Below are 19,710 nucleotides of genomic sequence, written 5' to 3' on the forward strand. Positions count from 1 at the left end.
TTCGGACTTGTGGTGACCCTTTCATGGAGTTTTCTTGGCAAGGGGGTTGGGTGCTACTGTTTCCATCTGCGGCTGAGAGAATGTGACTTGCACAAGGCCACCCAATAGGTTTCCTTGGCCTATGGCAGCTTTAAAGCCTGGTCTCCAAAGTCCTAATCCAACATTCAAACCACTACACCATGCTGGCTCTCTTTGTTTCCACTATGACTTTCCTTATTTCTAACAGTAGTCAATATCAAATCTTTCACCATATATACGACATTATAAGGAGACAACATGGTATAGTGGTTTGAATGTTGGATTCGGACTTGTGGTGACCCTTTCATGGAGTTTTCTTGGCAAGGGGGTTGGGTGCTACTGTTTCCATCTGCGGCTGAGAGAATGTGACTTGCACAAGGCCACCCAATAGGTTTCCTTGGCCTATGGCAGCTTTAAAGCCTGGTCTCCAAAGTCCTAATCCAACATTCAAACCACTACACCATGCTGGCTCTCTTTGTTTCCACTATGACTTTCCTTATTTCTAACAGTAGTCAATATCAAATCTTTCACCATATATACGACATTATAAGGAGACAACATGGTACTTTGAGCATGGATTACGACTCTGGAGACCAGCGTATGGATCACTGCTTGGCCTTGGAAACCTACAGGGTTGCCATACATCAGAAAAAACTTAAAGGCATACAACAGGAAGACATTTTAATCGGGGAAACTAACCTAATCAATTCTTCTGAAGTGCATTTTGGGGTTCCTTATACCATTTCCAACAGGAATCCATTCATATTAAGCCTCTCATTAATTTGAAATGTGGATTGTACATCTAAGTTTGTACATCTTGTTTGTCCTTTTAAGTTGATATGTGTTTTAACTGATGACTTTTAACTGAAGTTGCTTGTTTGTTAATTGTTGTTATTCCTCGCCTCAATCCATGGGGAGAGGTGGGTAAGAAATCATAATCATAATTGTCATAATCAACATTAGGACTTCTTCAAAATAGTAGAGGAGTTATAATCAGTTGTTAGTGACCGTATTTACTGCACTAGCCAATGAAAACAAATGAATGAGCCAACTACTTTTCTCCCAGAGAGAAATAGGATAAAGCTGTGTTAAATTATTGCTCCCTCTCTTTATAGTTTGCTTGCCACCACACAGCATTTTTTTCTTATTGATCTTATAATAAGTAGGGTAAAACTACCTCATCTCATGGGAGTCTAACCACCACCATCCTGAACCCGTCCGATTGTGTCTAATTATGGAAGTTAAACTGGATCAGTCTTGGCTAGAACTTGGATGAGTGTTCACCAAGGAACACTAGACATTTGCAAATGAAGCTGCGGGGATCTGTCTAAAATGCCAATCAAAGCTGACAAAACAGTGTTGGACAGACCAATGATCTGACTCTCAATAAGATAGTTTGCTATGTACAACAGAATAGACAATGTTTATACTGTTCTAAATTCTAGGCTGTTTTACAACACGTTCTACATCTTTAAAAGCTCTATGACAACCTTAAATGTAAATTTAACAAAAATACAAATATAGTAATATTATATTTCTCCACGTGTTGCAGAAACAAAAACCATGAATATCAATTTGTATGGAAGCATGACTGTTTTAAGCATAAAAAACTTTGTGTCTGTACCTTAATAATTCAATTTTATAAACCACTGTGGAACTACCACCACATAATCATTTAGTTAATTATAAAGTTGTGAATGAGCAAATTACTACAGCTGGCCTGAATTTTATTTATCTAACCTTTATAGTGGGAGTTAGCATTTTATCTCACCCACTGCTTTCTTAAAACTGAAGTCACACATGATCATAATTTAAATTGTAAATTGACTATGCTTGGCAAGTAGGTCTTTTCTCCTCTCAGGTGCTGAAAACAAATGCTGCAAATGCAGTCTTAGCCTAAAGAAAGCCTAAAAAAATAATCTGCCTGTCTCCCAAAGCTTAGTAAGTGGACCCTCCACATTCACTGAGGTTACACTCTAAAGACCCCTGTGAATGTTGAGAAACCACAAACAAAAAACACTTATTCTTTTTACCTAAGAAAGCACCACTCTAGGTATTTCCAGTGCAAGCCTATGGTCAACATCATGCTGGAGAACCTACAAATTACTAGCAACCCATTTTCAAAATTAGTTTCATTTGCATGATGACAATTTGATTCTCAAACTTGATCAGTATCAGAACAGCCAAACTCAAATTACCAAGAGGGAACTCCAATGCCATTTTGCTAAAAGTACTCTCAGCAGAGCTCTGCATCCAGATCTTTATCCCCGAAGAGCTAGAAATTATTTATATATGGTAATTCATGGTAGCCCTCTCATTCCACAAGGACTAGTCTGAGGTCTCATATACTGTACTGTATTGCTGGATACAGACAGAATGCACATGTATTCCATTCAGAAACAACACATACATAATACATGTTTTAAATAGCTTTCACATGGTCCTGACAGAAGCAAAGATTTCTGGTCCTTCAACTGGACCAGTGCTGCAACCGATTGTTAAGCACAGTCCAAGGAGTGCCTATAAACACAAATGACAATGAAAATCCCTATTCAGCCAAGATTTGCTGAAGGAACATGGGCAGTAATTGGTACTCTCTTTTAGGCCATTATTGCTTTGAGGTCATCTGTATTCAACATCCAGAGGGAGAATAGACCTGCTTGCCAAGCACAGTCAATTTGCAGTTTAAATTGTTTTCATGTGCTATTTCAATTTTTAAAAGCTTCTATCCAAGCAGTTGCTAAGTACCCACTAAAACATTTATCAAAATAGAAATATAAAGCAAGTGTAAAACCTGGGAGAGCTTCTGGAAAACAAGACTTAAAATTTGTGATGGTAGGTAGCAAAGTCACTGGAGAATATAGGGTTGTAGAATTTAATATTGGCTCAAAACAAGAATAGTAAAGGAACAGATGGGAAGAAAGAGATTCTTGTGGATGGTCACTTTCCCCCACCCCCAAAGTGACTGCTGCTTCAGAAGCTAACAGTTGCTGGATCACTGGCAGCTGAACATCAAGAAAACAAAAATAATGACCACAGATGATTTACATAATTTTAAAACAGATGATGAATCAAGATGCTCCATTCGTTGACTCAGTCATTAATCAAAATGGAGAGTGCAGAAGACAACGAGGACTTGGAAGGATAGCTATGAACCAAACAAACAAGATCGTGAAGTGGAAAGATATACTATTGAATACTAAAGTTAGATTGAACATGTGATCATATCGCCAGTTTCTATGTATAGTTGTGAAAGCTGGCAGTATGGAAAGCTGTTAGGAACAGAATCAACTCATTTGAAATGTGGTGCTGGATTGATATTGCACACTGATAAAAAAGACAAATAAATAGGTCCCCAGCAAATCAAGCTTGAACTTTCCTTATAAGTGAAGATTATTAAATTGAGACTGTTGTATTTTGGATATATCATGAGAGGACATTATTCACTTGAAAGGAAAATAATGCTTGGTAAGGGAGAAGGCAGTAGAAAAAGTGGAAGACTGCTCTTCAGATAAACAGACCTGCCTTGAATCCTATCGTGGGAGCCCCGAGTTTGGAAAACTTGAGTAGGGCTGCTGATGACTTGAAGGTCTCTCATTCATTGGGTCACTATACTTTGAAGTCAACTTGAAAGCAGTTACCAAGAAAGAAACCTGAAGAATCAACTTGGAGGTATGGGCTGAAGGAGCCATTTGTGGAAATTGGCTCAGCATTGTTTTAGAATGAAAGGTTAAGCCATATGTAGCGTGCCATGAAGACATTATCTTTCTCTCTCTGGTCTTCCTTTGCCATTTCCTGTTGAAATGAATTATATTCAGAAATTCCGATCCATTAGCAAAAGTATGAATGAAGACAATGGCTTCATGGCACACTATATACATTAATGCAAGAGTCTTCTCTATTGCACACATTAACAAAAGAAATCTCAGAGAAAGTTTTGAATCCCGGGAAACTAAATTTTGGCTAGCAGATCTAGTTTTCACACATAAACACTAAGGTCCAAAACACACTATAAAAATAAACCAGTTCAAGGCTGCTTCATTTGACCTGGCTCAGTACTAGGGAATCCTGGGAATTGTAGCACTGAGCCATGGCAGTTAAAGCGATCTCAAACTGCATTATTTCTGCAGTGTGTTTTGGACCTCACTATAAAGATCCGAAAGACCCTTTTCACATTACATAGCCCTTTGAAAATTTAGGACAAAGGTCATGATTTGCATCTTTCTGGATCCTATTACATTCCATCCCACTCCCAGAACTGTGCAAATATTCTTTATACCTGAGCATTCATTATCAATCTGTCCTGCATTCAGATAAGTGGATTTATATCCACAAAAGTCACAGGAAAATGAAAACCAATTCTTCTTAAATGTGCTGCCACATGTCATTTTCTTTCCTTACTTTTCTCAGTTCTTTCCGCCTCCTCCCTGCCTCATTTTTAGGCTGCAAGAAACAAACAGGGCTACTTTTTAATACTCCTTGGAGTTGACTCCCTTTCCAATAAACTTCCATAAAACTGAATTGTGAAGCCCATTAGTTCTACGCTATGTATTTAATGATCAGAATATTTTTGAATCATTATATTTGGCAAGACTACAAAACACTTTTGAAGATTCAAGTGTTGCTGCATATTTATTTTAACAGATCTTTTTATTGTGATATTAATGTTTAAGTATTTTATCTTTCCCATGCAAAAAAGCTTATAAACAAAATTATATTGAAACATTCATGGCTGATATACGTCTAAAATCATATGTTCATGGTAACTGAAGAGGATTATTGGAAATTTAGGCCCAAAACAGATGGGCTTAAAAAGCTGGCCTCCATGCGGCTTGGGGGCCTGGCAGCTACATGGCACATGCCTCCAACCTGCATGGAAGCTGTGCCAAGGCTGCCTAAGACAGCCCAAAAAAGGAGCTGATGTTTCCCACTCCTTTCCACAGTCCATTTGGTTGCCAAAGCCCTGGGGTGATTGGGCTGCCCGTCTGTTTTTCCACTTACTCTTTCAATATATAGTGTGAGTTAATATATCAAACTCATGGCGCTGCCACAACTGAGAACTCTGAGAGTAAAACAGAAAACCATCTCCAAAACCTTTATTGGAAAACTATGCTACACTGTACTGAAAGAACTGTTGTAGTTTATTTTAGAAATGTATACAGTGTGCCCGCGTCATACGGGCGTGCTATACACGGATTTGAGCATACTCTCAAACCTATGTAGAGCTGCGTGGGAGTGCCGCCATGCCACCACGTGCACAAGCCCCATTCAAGTGAATGGGGCTCGAGCATACGCTTTTTTGGCTTACGTGGAGGGGGGGGGGGCAGAACGCGTAAGCCAAGGGCACACTGTATTCTACTTTCTACCTAAGCCTTAAGGTAGCTGCAAGATCATATTAAAATGAACAAAAATCAGATAGTGATCCAGCAATTATTTTTTAAAGCATTGGTCAACCCAGTTTAAAAGGGAAGACTAAGGGTGCATCTATGCTGTAGACATAATGCAGTTTTAATAAGTGCTTCATCCTATGGAATCCTGGGATTTGTAGTTTTACAAAGTCATTAGCCTTCTCTGCCAAAGAGTGCTGGTGTCTCACAAAACAACAAGCAACCACTGAAGTTCTCTAAAGTTCAGGTCTTTATTCTGTCCGGTACAGGAAATGAATAATCTGGGGAGCTTTCATGCTGCCATGTAAACTGCTTCAAAAAAGAGTGAGTGATAAATTGTACTGCAAGACTCTCCTTACCAGATCCATACCAATGATACAATGATATTCCAAACTACATTCAGCACAGCGTTAAATCTTTAGACAAACAAGATTAAGCATAAGAGTATAGACAGACAACTAGGAACACTAAGAGTATTTGTAAACTATTCGACTTCCCAAGTGGCTAGTTGCCATTTCAAAATGTTTCAAAACTTCAGCATAAAAAGATAAAGGAATGGAGGACCATCAGGACCACAACAGGGCACCTTATTGAGAATGCTACATGCCACTTCTCCTTGCAAATGATCCCATCAGCTTTCAGACTTTGAGCAACGGTAAGAAAATGTCTTTATTCAAGCAACAGGTCAAGCAAAAAATGCAACAATCACTACATATAAGAAAGCTTTCTACCCTTTCCAACAGGTTTAGTTTTCCTCTGCAAATGTCTCAATCACCACAGTGTTATGAATCATGTAGTCTTGCCTCCAGCAATGCCTACATTCTGCTTTCCTTTGTTCCAAATGACTGTTTTACACCAACAGCATTGGTGTGTTTTACACCAACAGATGTTAAGACAAACTCACATTTAACAGGCACAGCCAGAGCAGAGATCCTCCCTGCAAGATTCAGTGGAAGACAGGACCTCAACTCTACTTCATCTTTCCCGCCAAATATGTCCTTTGTAAGCACCTGATATCAGGAGAGGCAGTATTAAGCATGGTCCTTAAACACAGTAGAGATATATGTTTTATATATTTAAAAACACACTAGTCTCAGTTTCCATTAAGAATTTAAAATTCTGCATAAGGCTTCAGCAATGCTACATCATACTAAGACACTATAATGACTTGAGAAGAGTTATAATGCATTCCACAACAATAAAGAAGAACAAATGTAAAGATCTGGGAGAACAATAACAAGAGTGCATACTGAGCAAAATCAAGACAGACATAATTTTTCAAGCTCATAAGTAACAACCTATTAATTTCTGATGTGGTCATGACATCCATAATCTAGCATGTAGTGCAGTCTGATTTAAACTCTTAAAATTCAGATACCTCTTGGAATAGGCTGACGAACTACCCATTGACAGTAGTTTCTTTCTGCCTTCAATCTTTTCTTCCCTCTTTAAGAATCATATTATATGAAGACCTACCCTCACAGTTCGTTATTTAATACCTTCACAATTTTTAAATGCCTCATAATTTCTTCTTCCATTTGTCATGCTATGCCCTTCTTCCTGCAATTAGAACAATGCCAAGCAGAGTTTACCTCTGAAATCTGTAACTTGGGCCAGGCTCAATACATACCTACTAAAGCTGCAGGGACATAAATACTTCTATGCCTGGACCAAGCACTCTATGTGAAATAAAAACCACAACTAACTTTCTCACAAGTTGGTGAAGTACCATTTCCTAAGGAAAGGAAGAGGAATGATTTGATCCAGCATTTATCTTTGGAAATTTGCTCTTAAACTTTCAGAAATGGAGTTGTTTTAGCCTGATACAGTAAAAAAAACAACAGAGTGCCATAATATTTTAAACAGATATATTCTGACATAAACTTCCACGATTAGACACATATATATGATATCTTACATTCAGCTGGTAGCAATGTATAAATTTAAGAATGGCCAGGTGCAACATTGGTTCATCTAACTCAGGTCCAAAACACACTGCAGAAATAATCCAGTTTGAAACTGCTTTAACTGTCCTGGGATGCTAGGGAATTCTGGGAATTATAGTTTTGTGAGACATTTAGCCATCTCTGTCAGAGAGCTCTGGTGCCCCAATAAACTACATTTCCCAGGATTCCCTAACACTGAGCCAGGGCAGTTAAAGCAGTCTGAAACTGGATTATTTTTCCAGTGTGTTTTGGACCTCTGTTTCACTTACTCTGACAAGCAGAAGTATTGCTATCATCTATGATCAGAAGTTTGTAGCAGGAGATGCCAAGAACTAAGCTTTGAACAATCAGCATAAAAACACATGCTCTGTCCCTGAACTACATACAACCTATGTATGTCTGTGTGTGCGCACTCATAAACATGGTGTTCAAATATATATCATCTATCTCTGTCCACACTTAACACAGTACACACAAGGGAGCCAAATGCCCGTTAAATGCCAACAGATAAAGTGCAGGAAAATACAGTGCAGCACCCACATGAAAGTGGGGAAACCACAAATAAAAAACCCTGCTTTTTTAACTTAAGAGAACACCTCTCTAGGAATCTCTAGGTCTCCCAGTGCATGTCTGTGGTCACCGGCTGCCAGACACTGACCACAGAATTGCACCAGAAGGCCTAAAAATACCCGGAGAAGCGTTCTAAGAATCTCTAGGTCCTCCAGTATGACTTTAAGAGTCAGGAGCCAGAGATTCCTACAGAGAACATATTAATTAAATCTGTGAAAAACCCACAAAAGTCAAAGCTGCAAATGAGGAGGGACGGCTGTTGCACTCTCACTCTATCTCCCCCTCTTCATTATATACTAATGACCAATCCTCAATATCTTCACTGTGTCCACACAGCACTTATCGATCCTCCTCCTTCCCACAAACCTGGGAAGGTGCCCCCTTTCTTCTTCCAAGACTTTTTTGGGAAAGTACGGGCCAGAACAGACAGGCCAAAATAAAGCTGCTTCAGGTCACTTTGGAGGTATGCTGTTTAAATGCTGCATGTGTCCTAAGAGGCCAGGAGCCTCCTAAGGACTAGAACACAGCTTTGGTGCGGCTTCTGGCCTCTTAAGATGCGTGTGTCATTTAAACAGCATACCTCCAAAGTGACCAGAAGCAGCTTTATTTTGGCCTGTCTGTTCAGGCCCTGCAATAACATCCAAAATCTATAAAACAACGATACCTTTATTCGACCACTCAAAATGCACAAAATACATGATGAAAGCTTTCGAACCCCCACTTGTTTCCTCATCAGGCAAACGTGCTAAAAGATTATGAAATGACCATGGTACATTACAGGCTTGCATTTTCTCAAGGCATTGTTGTTGTGTTGTTAGAGGGATATCTAGGGAAGCAGACCATCCTCCTCCTAACCTTATGGCACCAGGAACAAAGCACTCCAAAGTCCAGGAGATAAAACCTGAATTTCATTAGCAATACAAAAAGGTTACTTCTTCTGAGATTCCAGATGTCTCCATTCTTTGTGAGGTCAAAGTCCCCTTTATTTGGTAGAGAACATTGAATCTCTCAAGAGAAGCCTCACAAAACTACAGTTCCCAGAATTCCCAGCATTGAGCCAGTGCACTTAAAGCGGTCCCAAAGTAGACTATTTCTGCAGTGTGTTTTAGACCACAGAGAGCCACATCATGTAATGCAGTGGTCCCCAAACTGTGCCCTTTAAGAGATTTTGGACTTCAGTTCCCAGAAGCCCTCAGCCATTTTGGCCAATAGTCTGGGATTCTGGGAGCTGAAGTCCAAAATCCTTTAAAGCAGACGGTCTGAGGACCACTAGTTTGAGGACTGATCCTGGAGGAGGCCATGGTTCTTATCCTGGCTTGGGCAAGTCACACTCTCTCAGCCTCAGAGGAAGGCAATGGCAAAAAACCCTGTGGAAAAAAGAACTGGCCAAGGGTTGCCATAAGTTGGAAACAACATGAATGTACACAACAACAAACACAACAGAAGCAGAACAGCAACAGTCCTGTTTGAGTGTTGTTGCTCCTCTTGTGTGCCTTTAAGTCATTTCTGACCCTAAGGCGAAACTATCATTCTTCCTGTTCGCCACTGCCTTCCCTGGGGCTGAGAGAGTGTGACTTGCCCTAGTTGTTGCTGTTGGGCGCCTTCAAGTCGTTCCCAAGTTATGACGAGCCTAAGGCAAACCTATCACTATGGGTAAGTACAGTATTCCCCAATGATTCCCTATGGGCAAATATCCTATTATTCTCTATGGTCAAGTTCCCCCCCCCCCAATGATTCCCTATAGGCAAGGCTTTCTTGGCCAGCTCCTTCACTGAGGCATCTCCTGGGGCTGAGAGAGTGTGACTTTCCCAAATGCACCTGAGGAAATAGACTTTAGTTTCTTACAATCATAGAATAGATCTCTCTAGAGGCTCTATCTTTCCATATGGCTTTCCAAGCCAGGATTCGAACCCAAGCCCCCTCTTTGTAAAGAGCCGCCTTCCATTTAATTTATAGGCCTGGCGCCTATCTTGCCTTCAGGCCCTTCCCTCCACAGCCCCAAAGCCCCAGGCGAAGGGACCAGAGGGACTGCAAGTCCTTCGGAGGAGAACAACAAACGGAGCCCCCTTCGAGAAAATGGCCGCTCGCCGCCAAAATAAAACTTACAAGCCTCCCGTCGTCGCCTCTCGTCCACCGGCCCCAACCGGCGGCTTCTGCGCATGCGCCCGTATGCGCGCGCCAGAGACCTCCTCAGCCTTGCGTGCGTTTGGCGCATGCGCGTTTACATCCCGGCCGGCTCCGGCCAATCAGGGAAAACCAGGAAGCGGGGGGAAGCAAGTGTGGCTTTGTGGGCGGAGCCACGAGGGTGGCTTTGTGGGCGGAGCCATGAGGCGGAAGCACTATGCACTGCTAGGATCTGCAGGTAGAGTCCATGGAGGGCTTGGGCTGGGCTTCAAGGCAAGGAAGTGGGGTCTGGTTGTGGCTCTTGGTTTGTGGAAGGTCTTTGTTTCCCCTGCTTTATAAGGAAGTTGGGGACTTTGAATAGGAGACAAATGACAGCACTTGCCCCATAGGGAATCATTGGAGAACAATTGCCCATAGGGAACAATGGGGATTAGTTGCCCATAGGAAACCATTGGGGAATATTTGCCCATAGAGAATAATAGAATACTATCCCATAGGGAATAATAAGAAAATGCTTGCCCTTAGAGAATAATAGGAGAATACTTGCCCATAGGGAATCATTGGGGAATGCTTGCCCTCAGAGAATACAGAAGTTGAGTTTCTAAGACATTCAGCACCAAAAAAGGAACCCATAAATGTTTCTCTGTGGGCAAGTATGGTCTCCCTATAGGCAAGTACTGTCATTTGTTTCCGTAGGTCCCAAGGAAGCTGTGCCAAAGCTGTGCTCCAGTTCTTAGGACTGGATCGTGGCTTTGGCATGGCTTCCAGACTCTTAGGACACATGCATCATTTAAACAGCATATTTCCAAAGTGACCTGAAGCAGCTTTATTTTAGCCTGTCTGTATGGGGCCTTTGAATGCATGAAAAATAAATTATGTGAAGTAAGCAATTCAGTGCACCCTTAAGTAAAAACAAGGAGACCAAAATCCGTGGCTGCTCAAATCCCATTAAATACAATGGCGTAGTGCAGTGGTTTTCAAACACAGTGGGCTGGAAGCACAAGAGTTGCTCAAGGAGACTTGGAGGCTGTGATCTCCTCCTCCTCCTCTTCCCAAACTGTTTTATATGTAAGATTTACACATGCGTTGAGTCGAATGTTGAATTTACTTTAATAAAAATGTTCTAATTTGAACGATATTATTTCCTTATGAAATGTTAAAATATGAATCTGTGTGAATGAAAATATGCACACTAAATAAAAACATATCTTTATTCAAATACTACACCGATGGTTGTTGTGCAGGGGCTGCAATCTCCACATGTAGATATAAAAGGCGATCCCAAGGGTTAAACGTTTTAGTATCACTGGCTAGTGAAATTGTGCCTATTAGTATATAAAATAGCAAAATAGAGATTTGGTTTTTGTAATTTATATCTGGAATATTTTCAAGCTGCAGATGTTTGAATCTGTGGATAAAGAATCCATGCACAAGGAGGGCCTAAGTAGACATACAATTTATTGAGGTGGTGTGGGTAAATGCTAAGAGCCAACTCATTAATATTAGGTTCATTAAAATCCAACTGAGAACCTATTTTATCCTTACATGTATTACTATTATAGTGTTGTCTCTGGGATCTTCCATCTGTGAACTAAACTGTTATAAATGGAAGAAGTTTTTTTCCCCCTGTCCTCCATGCATTGTGCAGGAGAGGAGTAGTATATGTTTTTGATTCCTCATTGCATGGTGTAACTCACTACCAGTCCTCTCTGATACCAGAAACTTACTCCAGAAAGCCCTTCAAAGCAGATTTCTTGGGAATGTTGCTTTCATAGATGTAATGACAGCAGTGGATGGAATCCAGTCAATATAACTTAAATAGAAGCACAGTGCACCTCATCATAAAAGGAAAGTTTGTGATCTAGTGACCTGTGTGCCTGTTCTATCTGTTGTCCAGATGTTAACTGTCGATGGGTAGTTTCATGGCTTCTCATCTCCCTTCCCGTTTATTTTAAAACTGGGCAACCCTTCAAAAGGGGACTGTCCTGTGTAAAATAAGGCACATGATCAACCTACCCAGTCATTGGATCATCTGATGATCTTCAAAAGACCTGTTGCTCACTTGGGCATTTCAATCATCATAAAATGAAAACATCATTTATAGTACAGTCCTCTTGCTGGTCAATGACCGAATAAATTTTATATATATATATATATATATATATATATATATATATAGTACAGTCCTACTTTAACCACATCTAATTACTAAGTAAATCCTGTTGAATTTGGTGGGACAGCAACTTCGGGAAGTGTGTATAAGCTTGCAAATGTAAGCTGCCCTGGGCTTAAAAAAGCCATTTGGGGATGTGAGACCAACCTGCCAGTGTGGTCTTTGATCTCAGGAGAGACATATATATCCCAGAAGAACAGAAAGAGCAGTGATAACTTGGCTCCCTAAAAATGTTGGGACCTGCTTGGTAGAAGTCATATTGGCTTAAGACCTTTGTCTGTCTGAACTGGAGCATCAAATGTTAACCCCCCATATCCAGATGTTATAGTAACTAAGGCTGAATCCACATTGCATAAATAATGCAGTTTGGTACCACTTTAACTGCCATGGCTCAGTGCCATGGATATCTGCTAATTGTAGTTTTGTGGAACATTTAGCCATCTCTGTCAGGGCTCTTTTGCCACAACATACTACAGTTCCCAGAATTCCACACTATTGAGCCATGGCTTTCTTCCTCAGAGGCTGAGTGTGATTTGCCCAAGCCCACCCATGACTAAGTGGGGATTTGAACTCTGGTCCAATGCTCAAACTACCACACCACACCATCTCTCCTTGGCAATATTGTAATATTGTAATAAATAGGTTTAGACTGTAGCCTTAGTGGCTAGCGTTAGATAAATAGCCCAATCTCTTTGCAGAGTTAGGCTGCACCTGCACTACAGAAATAATCCAGTATAACATCACTTTAACTAGCATGGTTCAGTGCTATGCCATTCTGGAGATGTGTAGTTTTATGAGATATTTAGCCTTTTCTGTCACAGCTCTGGTGTCACAACAAACTACAATTCCCAGGACTCCATAGTATGGATAATGTGATGTCAAACGACATTATTTCTGCATTTCATCTAATTATATAAATATTATTGTACATGTAGTGTATTGTAGTATATATTTCCAGCTAATGGAAATAGCTTTTGCTGCTCTGTTATAACCAATGTTAATATTAACAGCTTGTGTTTCCTCAACTGGCCTGACAATTAAAGCCCCAATCTGCTTGTTTTATAGGCAACCCATTTACTGATCCAGAGCCTGTTTTTACTATTTTTGTTTCTCGTTCCAGGGCACTGTACTTAAGGTACAATCTCATCAAATGCTGAGATGTTCCCCTTAAAAGATGCAGAACTGGGAGCTTTCACCTTTTTTGCTTCAGCTCTTCCAAATGATGTTTGTGGGAGCAATGGTCTGCCTCTGACACCAAACTCCATAAAGATCCTGGGCCGCTTTCAGATTCTGAAGACGATTACTCACCCCAGACTATGCCAGTATGTGGACATTTCTCGAGGAAAACACGGTGAGGAAAACATTCTTCCTCCCTTCTCTCCCCTCTGCCCCCATGCATTGGGTGTGCATATAGGAGTGTTACAGTAATTATTCTATACATATGTTTCAGAGTATTCTGGACTTCAAAGACTAGCAGCAGTTTGCTTTTCTCCAGACTGACTCCATTGCAGCATTCTTCAGTCTTGTCACTCTGTTGTTACACATAACAGACACAGATGTAGAGTGTCGCTAGATTGCAAAGTTCGTTATGCTGTAGTTCAGATCACACTCATGATTTGGGGATATTTCCTTTTCTTTTTCACACTCTATCTTTCTTTATTCCCACTCCCCCCATCATCTTCTCTTACTTTTTTCTTTTCTTTTTGGCATTCTTTAAAATTTACAGGCTTCTTTCAGTCCATTTGTTTTGTAGATTCCTATAATTCATCAATCTGTCTTGCTTTTCCTTTAATTCCTTAAATCTCTCTTTTGATGTTTGAAGTTTAAAAGAAATCTGCTCCACAGAAGGCAGTCTCGACAATTTTCTCCCAGTTTTTACATTTTGGAACTTATCAGTGAATCATATATTTCAGTGCAGATGAACTATAAACCGTAATTTACACCTCTTGATATATATCTTGCAGACTGTTGTAAATCACTGGATGACTTCAGTTTTAGTTGCATCCTTTACACTGATCAAATAACATCTTAATGTTTTGTAGGAAGTAGAATATAATTATTTCCTATTTATACAGTGAGTCCTTGTTATCTGTTGGGGTTTGGCTCCAGGACCCACCATGGATAGCAAAATCAGTGGATGCTTGAGTGCCATTAAATACAATCTCATAACAAAATAATGTCCCTTATATAAAATGGAAAATCAAGGTTGGCTATTTGAAATTTAAACTTTTTTGAATATTTTCAAGCCGAGGATGCTTGAATCCATGGATAAAAAAATCTGTGGATAAGGAGGGCTGATTGCACATATTATTTAGTGAATGTTTTTCTTATACTTTGCAAATGATTGTGCCACATTCAGACCAGTAATTATTCCTGTTGTCTAAAAATGTCATTCAGCAAGCAGTGCTTCCTCGTGTTTTCTGACTTTAAGGTAGAGTATATGATTAGAGTGGTTTCTTTTTCTTCCCCTTTTTGGCTTGCCACTTAGGATATTTTTTTTTAAATTATACATACATAACACTGACTTTATTGACACTGCAATAATAGTTGTGGACAAGTTCCGAACTGGGTAATACAGCTTGCATGCTTCAGATCAGTGGATGGTCAGTAATGTTGAAACTGGTGGGACTAATTTAGCTGTGACTACTTTTATCTCCTCTTCATTTTAGTAGGAGTTTAGTGTGATTAAAGGTCAAGATAGGCTGGATTGCATGAATGGATTTTGGAAAGTAAAGAATTCAGATTGTGATGGGCATCACCCTGCCTGTCTTGTATAGGAAAAGGAAAATTTCAGCAAGGAAGATGGAACCAAAGTATGTTCCTGACAATTAGAGTTATCAAGATCAGGTAGATTTGGCCCCCACAGAGCCAGTTTCCCAAATCATGCCGAAATGATACAGTGTCGTGAACTGCAGTACTTTATATGAACAGGTGTTACATTCAGCTACTTACAGACTTTGACATTGAATAGTGTGAATATTTGTACCAAACAGTGCATGTTTTCTCTTCCCATGAAACTTGTTATGAAGGGTACTGGTTTAGAGTTACTGTAGTAAAGATTCTTTTGTAGGCTTTACAAGCAAATAACAATTTCCACTTTCCCTCCCTACCTCAGAGGTGATTAACATTTGGTTCTCCAGAAATTTTGTTCTTTAGCTCCCAGAAACTCCAGTTCATGGTCTATGTAGGTCAAAACAAATAGCATTCAGGTTCTGATCTTATAGAGTCTTACATCTCTTAGAAGTTATAGAACTTTTTGTCTCTGCATATCTGTTATTTTAAAAACTGTTATTAAAAACAATCACACATCAGACATAGGTCCAAAACACACTGCAGAAATAATCCACTTTGAGACCACTTTTACTCCCCTGGCTCAGTGCTTAGGGAATCGTGTGAATTGTAGTTTCATCAGAGCTCTCTTATGGAGGAGGCTGAACATCTCACAAAACTAGTTTCCAGAATTCCCTAGCATTGAGCCAGGCCAGTTAAAGCGGTCTCAGATTGAATTATTTCTGCAGTGTGTTTTGGACCATAGCCAGCATAGTGAGTGTTGGGCCTGCAGTCCAAATGTTTTTTTAAAAATTGGGAGGCCATAGTTGCCCATTCATGTCCAAGGAAGGGTATGTGTTCAGAATGTCAGTGTGCAGAGTGATCCTTGAAATACAAAACCTCCATCTGTATACAACTTACCTATTGTAATAACTACCATATTCTTAGATGAATGCATTCATAATCTGCAGCTGTTCACCTTTTCCCTTACTTTACTTGTCTGTCTACATAGTTGTCTCCCCCTTACTTTGGTTCTGATGTTGGATATTGCATGTGGCCTGTCTCCTAGGAAAATTATATTTTTATGTAGAAAGTCAGATCAGAAGTCAGGTTTTGCCTGTTTTCTATATGCTATTCGAAACTGATTCAAGATGATTGTTCTTCCTTGGTATTTTGGCATCAGCTCCAAAAGAGAAAAAAACTGATCACACCTGGGATCAGTTTTGTTACTTTAAGTGAATGTGTGTGTACACACACATGGAGAATTTTGTTAAACTAGCTTTAGCTATATAACTAAACATAATGCCTGGCAAAGTGGAGTGCAACACATAAGCTTCACATTGTAAATCTATTTTCGAGGAGTGAGGGTTATATGAAAAATGGCAATATTCTTGCAACTATACTAGAACAATGTGTTATGATATAACAGAGAAAATATTTTTTGTTTGTTTTAAAATCTCCAAATCAAAAGGGATTACAGTTGGCAGGGCATTGCACTGTTTTGTGTATGATGTACATCACAAGCAAAAAGACATTCTTTAGCTGAGGAGGAGCAGAATTATTATTACTACTACTACTTCTACTACTACTATTATACTTATTCATATTCTACCTTTTCCCAGTCTGGGATTCAAAGAGGATTTCAAATGTTAAAACAGATACAGCTAAACAAAATTGTATCACACAACAGTTTAAAACATACTTAAAACTATCAGTAAAAGTAGAAACACATAAAAACACAACTGTCAGAAAGAACTAATAGAAACAACACAGCACATGAAAGCCTCCTTCTTCCTGAGCAGTCAGTCCTCAGAGACCTGCTTATACAAAAAGGGCTTCACCTGCCTATGAAAGGCTTGCAAGGAAATTGCTTGTCCAACCTCTGTAGGAAGGGAGTTCCAGATCTTGGGAGCAGCCACCAAAAAGTCTTTCTCCATGTTCCCTCTAAGATACCTGTGGTCTTGGTGCGACAGAGAGAAGGGCCTCCCCAGAAGATCTAAAACTACATAGGTGCGCTCATGTAAGGAGATATGACCATTCAGATGACCTGGAACTGAGCCGTTTAGGTCTTTGTAGGCCATAATAAGCTACAGTGTTTTTAATACTCACTCACATATATCAGTCTTGGAAATTAATTGGGCAAATGATGCAGGTGAGAGAAATGTCAGAGCTTAGAGACTACAATAGCACATCAAAATTAGCCTCATACCCCTTTGGCTTGTTTGTGTCTATCTGAAATATTATTCCCTTTTTTTTTCATTGCTTAAATATTTTTTTTTCTTTTAAAAACTATAATTTCCAAAGGCTGATATTTTGTCATTCAGAAGACAGACATTATAAGATGTGGAGGATCTTTCCATATACATATCCATGGAGGAAAGATCATGGGCCAGAAGAGGGGGAGACCTTGAAGACTCTCTATGCAGTGCAGAATGATCCACCACTGTTGTTCCAATACCATCAGAACTCCTGATGGTCAGAGAAGTGGCAAAAGAGACATATTGGGAGTGAACTGGACATTACCTCAAGAGGTTGAACAGATATTTTTGTTTGGTGCGGCAATGACTTGGCCAGCCCCAAGTACATTTTGTATATTTCCTTCCAATAACTTGTAATGAGAGGGAAATATTCAAAATGAATTAAAATAGCTGGAAAATGCTAGAAACAAACATTGCCCACTCATACCTTCTGCCCTGTCAGTAGGCTGTATGTATACTGCAGTTTTTCCCTCTTCCATTACATTTGTGTTATTTTAAATGCTAAATGTGTCTTCTTTCCTGCAACAAAAGGTGAGCTGTGCATTTTGGAATAAATACAGTGGACCCTTGTTATACGCTGGGATTTGGTTCCAAGATCCCCCCATGGATAACAAATTCCATGTATGCTCAAGTCCCATTAAATATAATGCCATAGCAAAATGGTGTCCCTTATAAAAAAAATTGGAAAATCAAGGTTTGATATTTGAAATTTATACTTTTTTTTGAACATTTTCAAACTGTGGATGCTTGAATCTGTGTATAAAAAATCCGTGTATAAGAAGGGCCAACTGTAATGGAGGTAATGTGGAATGAATATACTGCCATAAAATTGGCTCCCTTTGAGGGTAATAGATAAATATTCATTCTCAAACAAAAAACTGAAAAATAGCCCCACTACCAATCCTATTGGCTTGGTTTTTAAAAAAGGAAAGAAATCAAGAAAGTAGAAAGAAATTACTTAGTACATAGTCATATTAACTTAAAACAGTTTGAGTGTCATGATGTTTTTTTCTGGCTGTCTTGTTACCCCCCTCCTAGTGCTGGTTTTGTTTCACTCCATGCTTCCCCTTCCATTGCATCACAAAACTATACATTGTTGATGTTGATATTGGGAAAATAGCTAATGCTGTTCTAGTATTAATCTATATGTGCAGACACTTACAGAAAATATAAATCAGTGACAGCAAAACTATCAAACAAATGTGTTGAAAAACAAGAGCTTGTGTGTGTATCTTTGAACTGCATTTTTTAATTCATTGTCACAGGAAACTAGTCACAATTCTCCACGCTGAAAATGACATCAGACTTTATTGGTTACAAACAGTTACCACCTAAGCACCGAACTCCTGTTGTGTACTTATGCCAGCATACCTACATTGTTGTAAAGAATGTTACACTAGTGTCGTGCACCAGTAGGATTCGAGCCTGTGCTTCAATTCTTTTTTTCTTCCATGTATTATTTATTCATATGATTTTATGTTCATGTAAAATAAGTAAACATCTTATTTGTCTTATTGAGATACAGTGTTGTATAATATGGTTTTAATTTCAGTGCAACGTGAGTTAGAAAGTGTTTCATGTCTATGAGCATTGAGATGATTTATTAAAGCTGTCTTTGCATGTATATTTTTTTTCTCAGAGAGGCTAGTGGTTGTTGCGGAACACTGTGGAAGAAGCCTGGAAGACTTGTTTCGAGACAGGAAACCAGTGAGGTATGGTATCAAGAAAAACATTGCAAGGAAACATGCAAGCTGAAAGGTTTATCTTCTTTAAGTGATATACTCCAGATACACTTTTTCTTTTAAAACATTAACTACTTTTACAGGTCTATATGGAGTCAAAACTGACATCTTCCAGTTCTGCCTTATCCTTCTGGCAACCAGATAAACACATGCTTAAGATGAAGTATATAGTTCTTTTTAAACAGGAAAAAAAAGACATTTAAGGTTTTATCATGAAGGTTCTGAAAACTGCCAACCATTTTTCCTAATATATATTGTTTCTCTTTTTAGTTATATTTCAAATATTTTTCTTTGAATATGGAAAGTCCCTGAAACATATTCAAGAATTCTATGTATACAACACAGATTCTATCCTTTCCATGTTGTTTGTGCAGTGCTTTATGTAATCAATAGTGAATTTAACTTTGATACCAGAGGAAAAAAGATAAAGAACATGCATAATAACTGTTGTTGGGACAAAAATGATAATTAGTGCAAGCGCAGAGATTAGGACATTAGAAGCAGCCTAGGAAAATGCTTCCTCCTCCACTCCATGTACAAAAGGTAGGCAGATTAGTACATAAAACTTAATACAACATTGGCAATTGGCAGTCCTGCTATGGAGAGTGGAGAAGGGGCTGGGTGTTCAGAAAGAAAGGCTGTAAGGGTCTGTCTTGGTTCCATCCAGTGACAGGCCATTTTTCATCCAGGTGAGATAATCAGGTAGGCCACCTGTAATGGTGG

General features: G+C 39.3%; 2 protein-coding genes across 7 annotated transcripts in view; one reads left to right on the plus strand and one right to left on the minus strand.

The window, feature by feature from the left end:
* AIMP1 (aminoacyl tRNA synthetase complex interacting multifunctional protein 1) overlaps positions 1 to 10,152 on the minus strand; it is a 30,447-nt gene extending 20,295 nt beyond the window's left edge. For 3 of the 5 annotated variants that reach the window (XM_042468481.1, XM_042468480.1, XM_042468482.1), the window contains exons 1-2: positions 10,028 to 10,152; positions 6,310 to 6,415 (exon numbers count right to left, since the gene is read on the minus strand). In XM_042468481.1, the coding sequence (XP_042324415.1) occupies positions 6,310 to 6,311 (2 nt within the window). In that variant the 5' untranslated portion in view covers positions 6,312 to 6,415; positions 10,028 to 10,152. The remainder of the gene's footprint in view (positions 1 to 6,309; positions 6,416 to 10,027) is intronic. The other 2 variants (XM_042468484.1, XM_042468485.1) reach the window with 2 other exon arrangements.
* A 23-nt stretch (positions 10,153 to 10,175) lies between these two features.
* The window catches only part of TBCK (TBC1 domain containing kinase), a 99,818-nt gene continuing 90,283 nt past the window's right edge, over positions 10,176 to 19,710 (plus strand). For both annotated transcript variants that reach the window (XM_042468469.1, XM_042468470.1), the window contains exons 1-3: positions 10,176 to 10,283; positions 13,339 to 13,569; positions 18,885 to 18,957. In XM_042468469.1, the coding sequence (XP_042324403.1) occupies positions 13,377 to 13,569; positions 18,885 to 18,957 (266 nt within the window). In that variant the 5' untranslated portion in view covers positions 10,176 to 10,283; positions 13,339 to 13,376. The remainder of the gene's footprint in view (positions 10,284 to 13,338; positions 13,570 to 18,884; positions 18,958 to 19,710) is intronic.

Source organism: Sceloporus undulatus, chromosome 5 (assembly GCF_019175285.1).
Source record: "Sceloporus undulatus isolate JIND9_A2432 ecotype Alabama chromosome 5, SceUnd_v1.1, whole genome shotgun sequence".
Lineage (NCBI taxonomy): Eukaryota > Metazoa > Chordata > Lepidosauria > Squamata > Phrynosomatidae > Sceloporus > Sceloporus undulatus.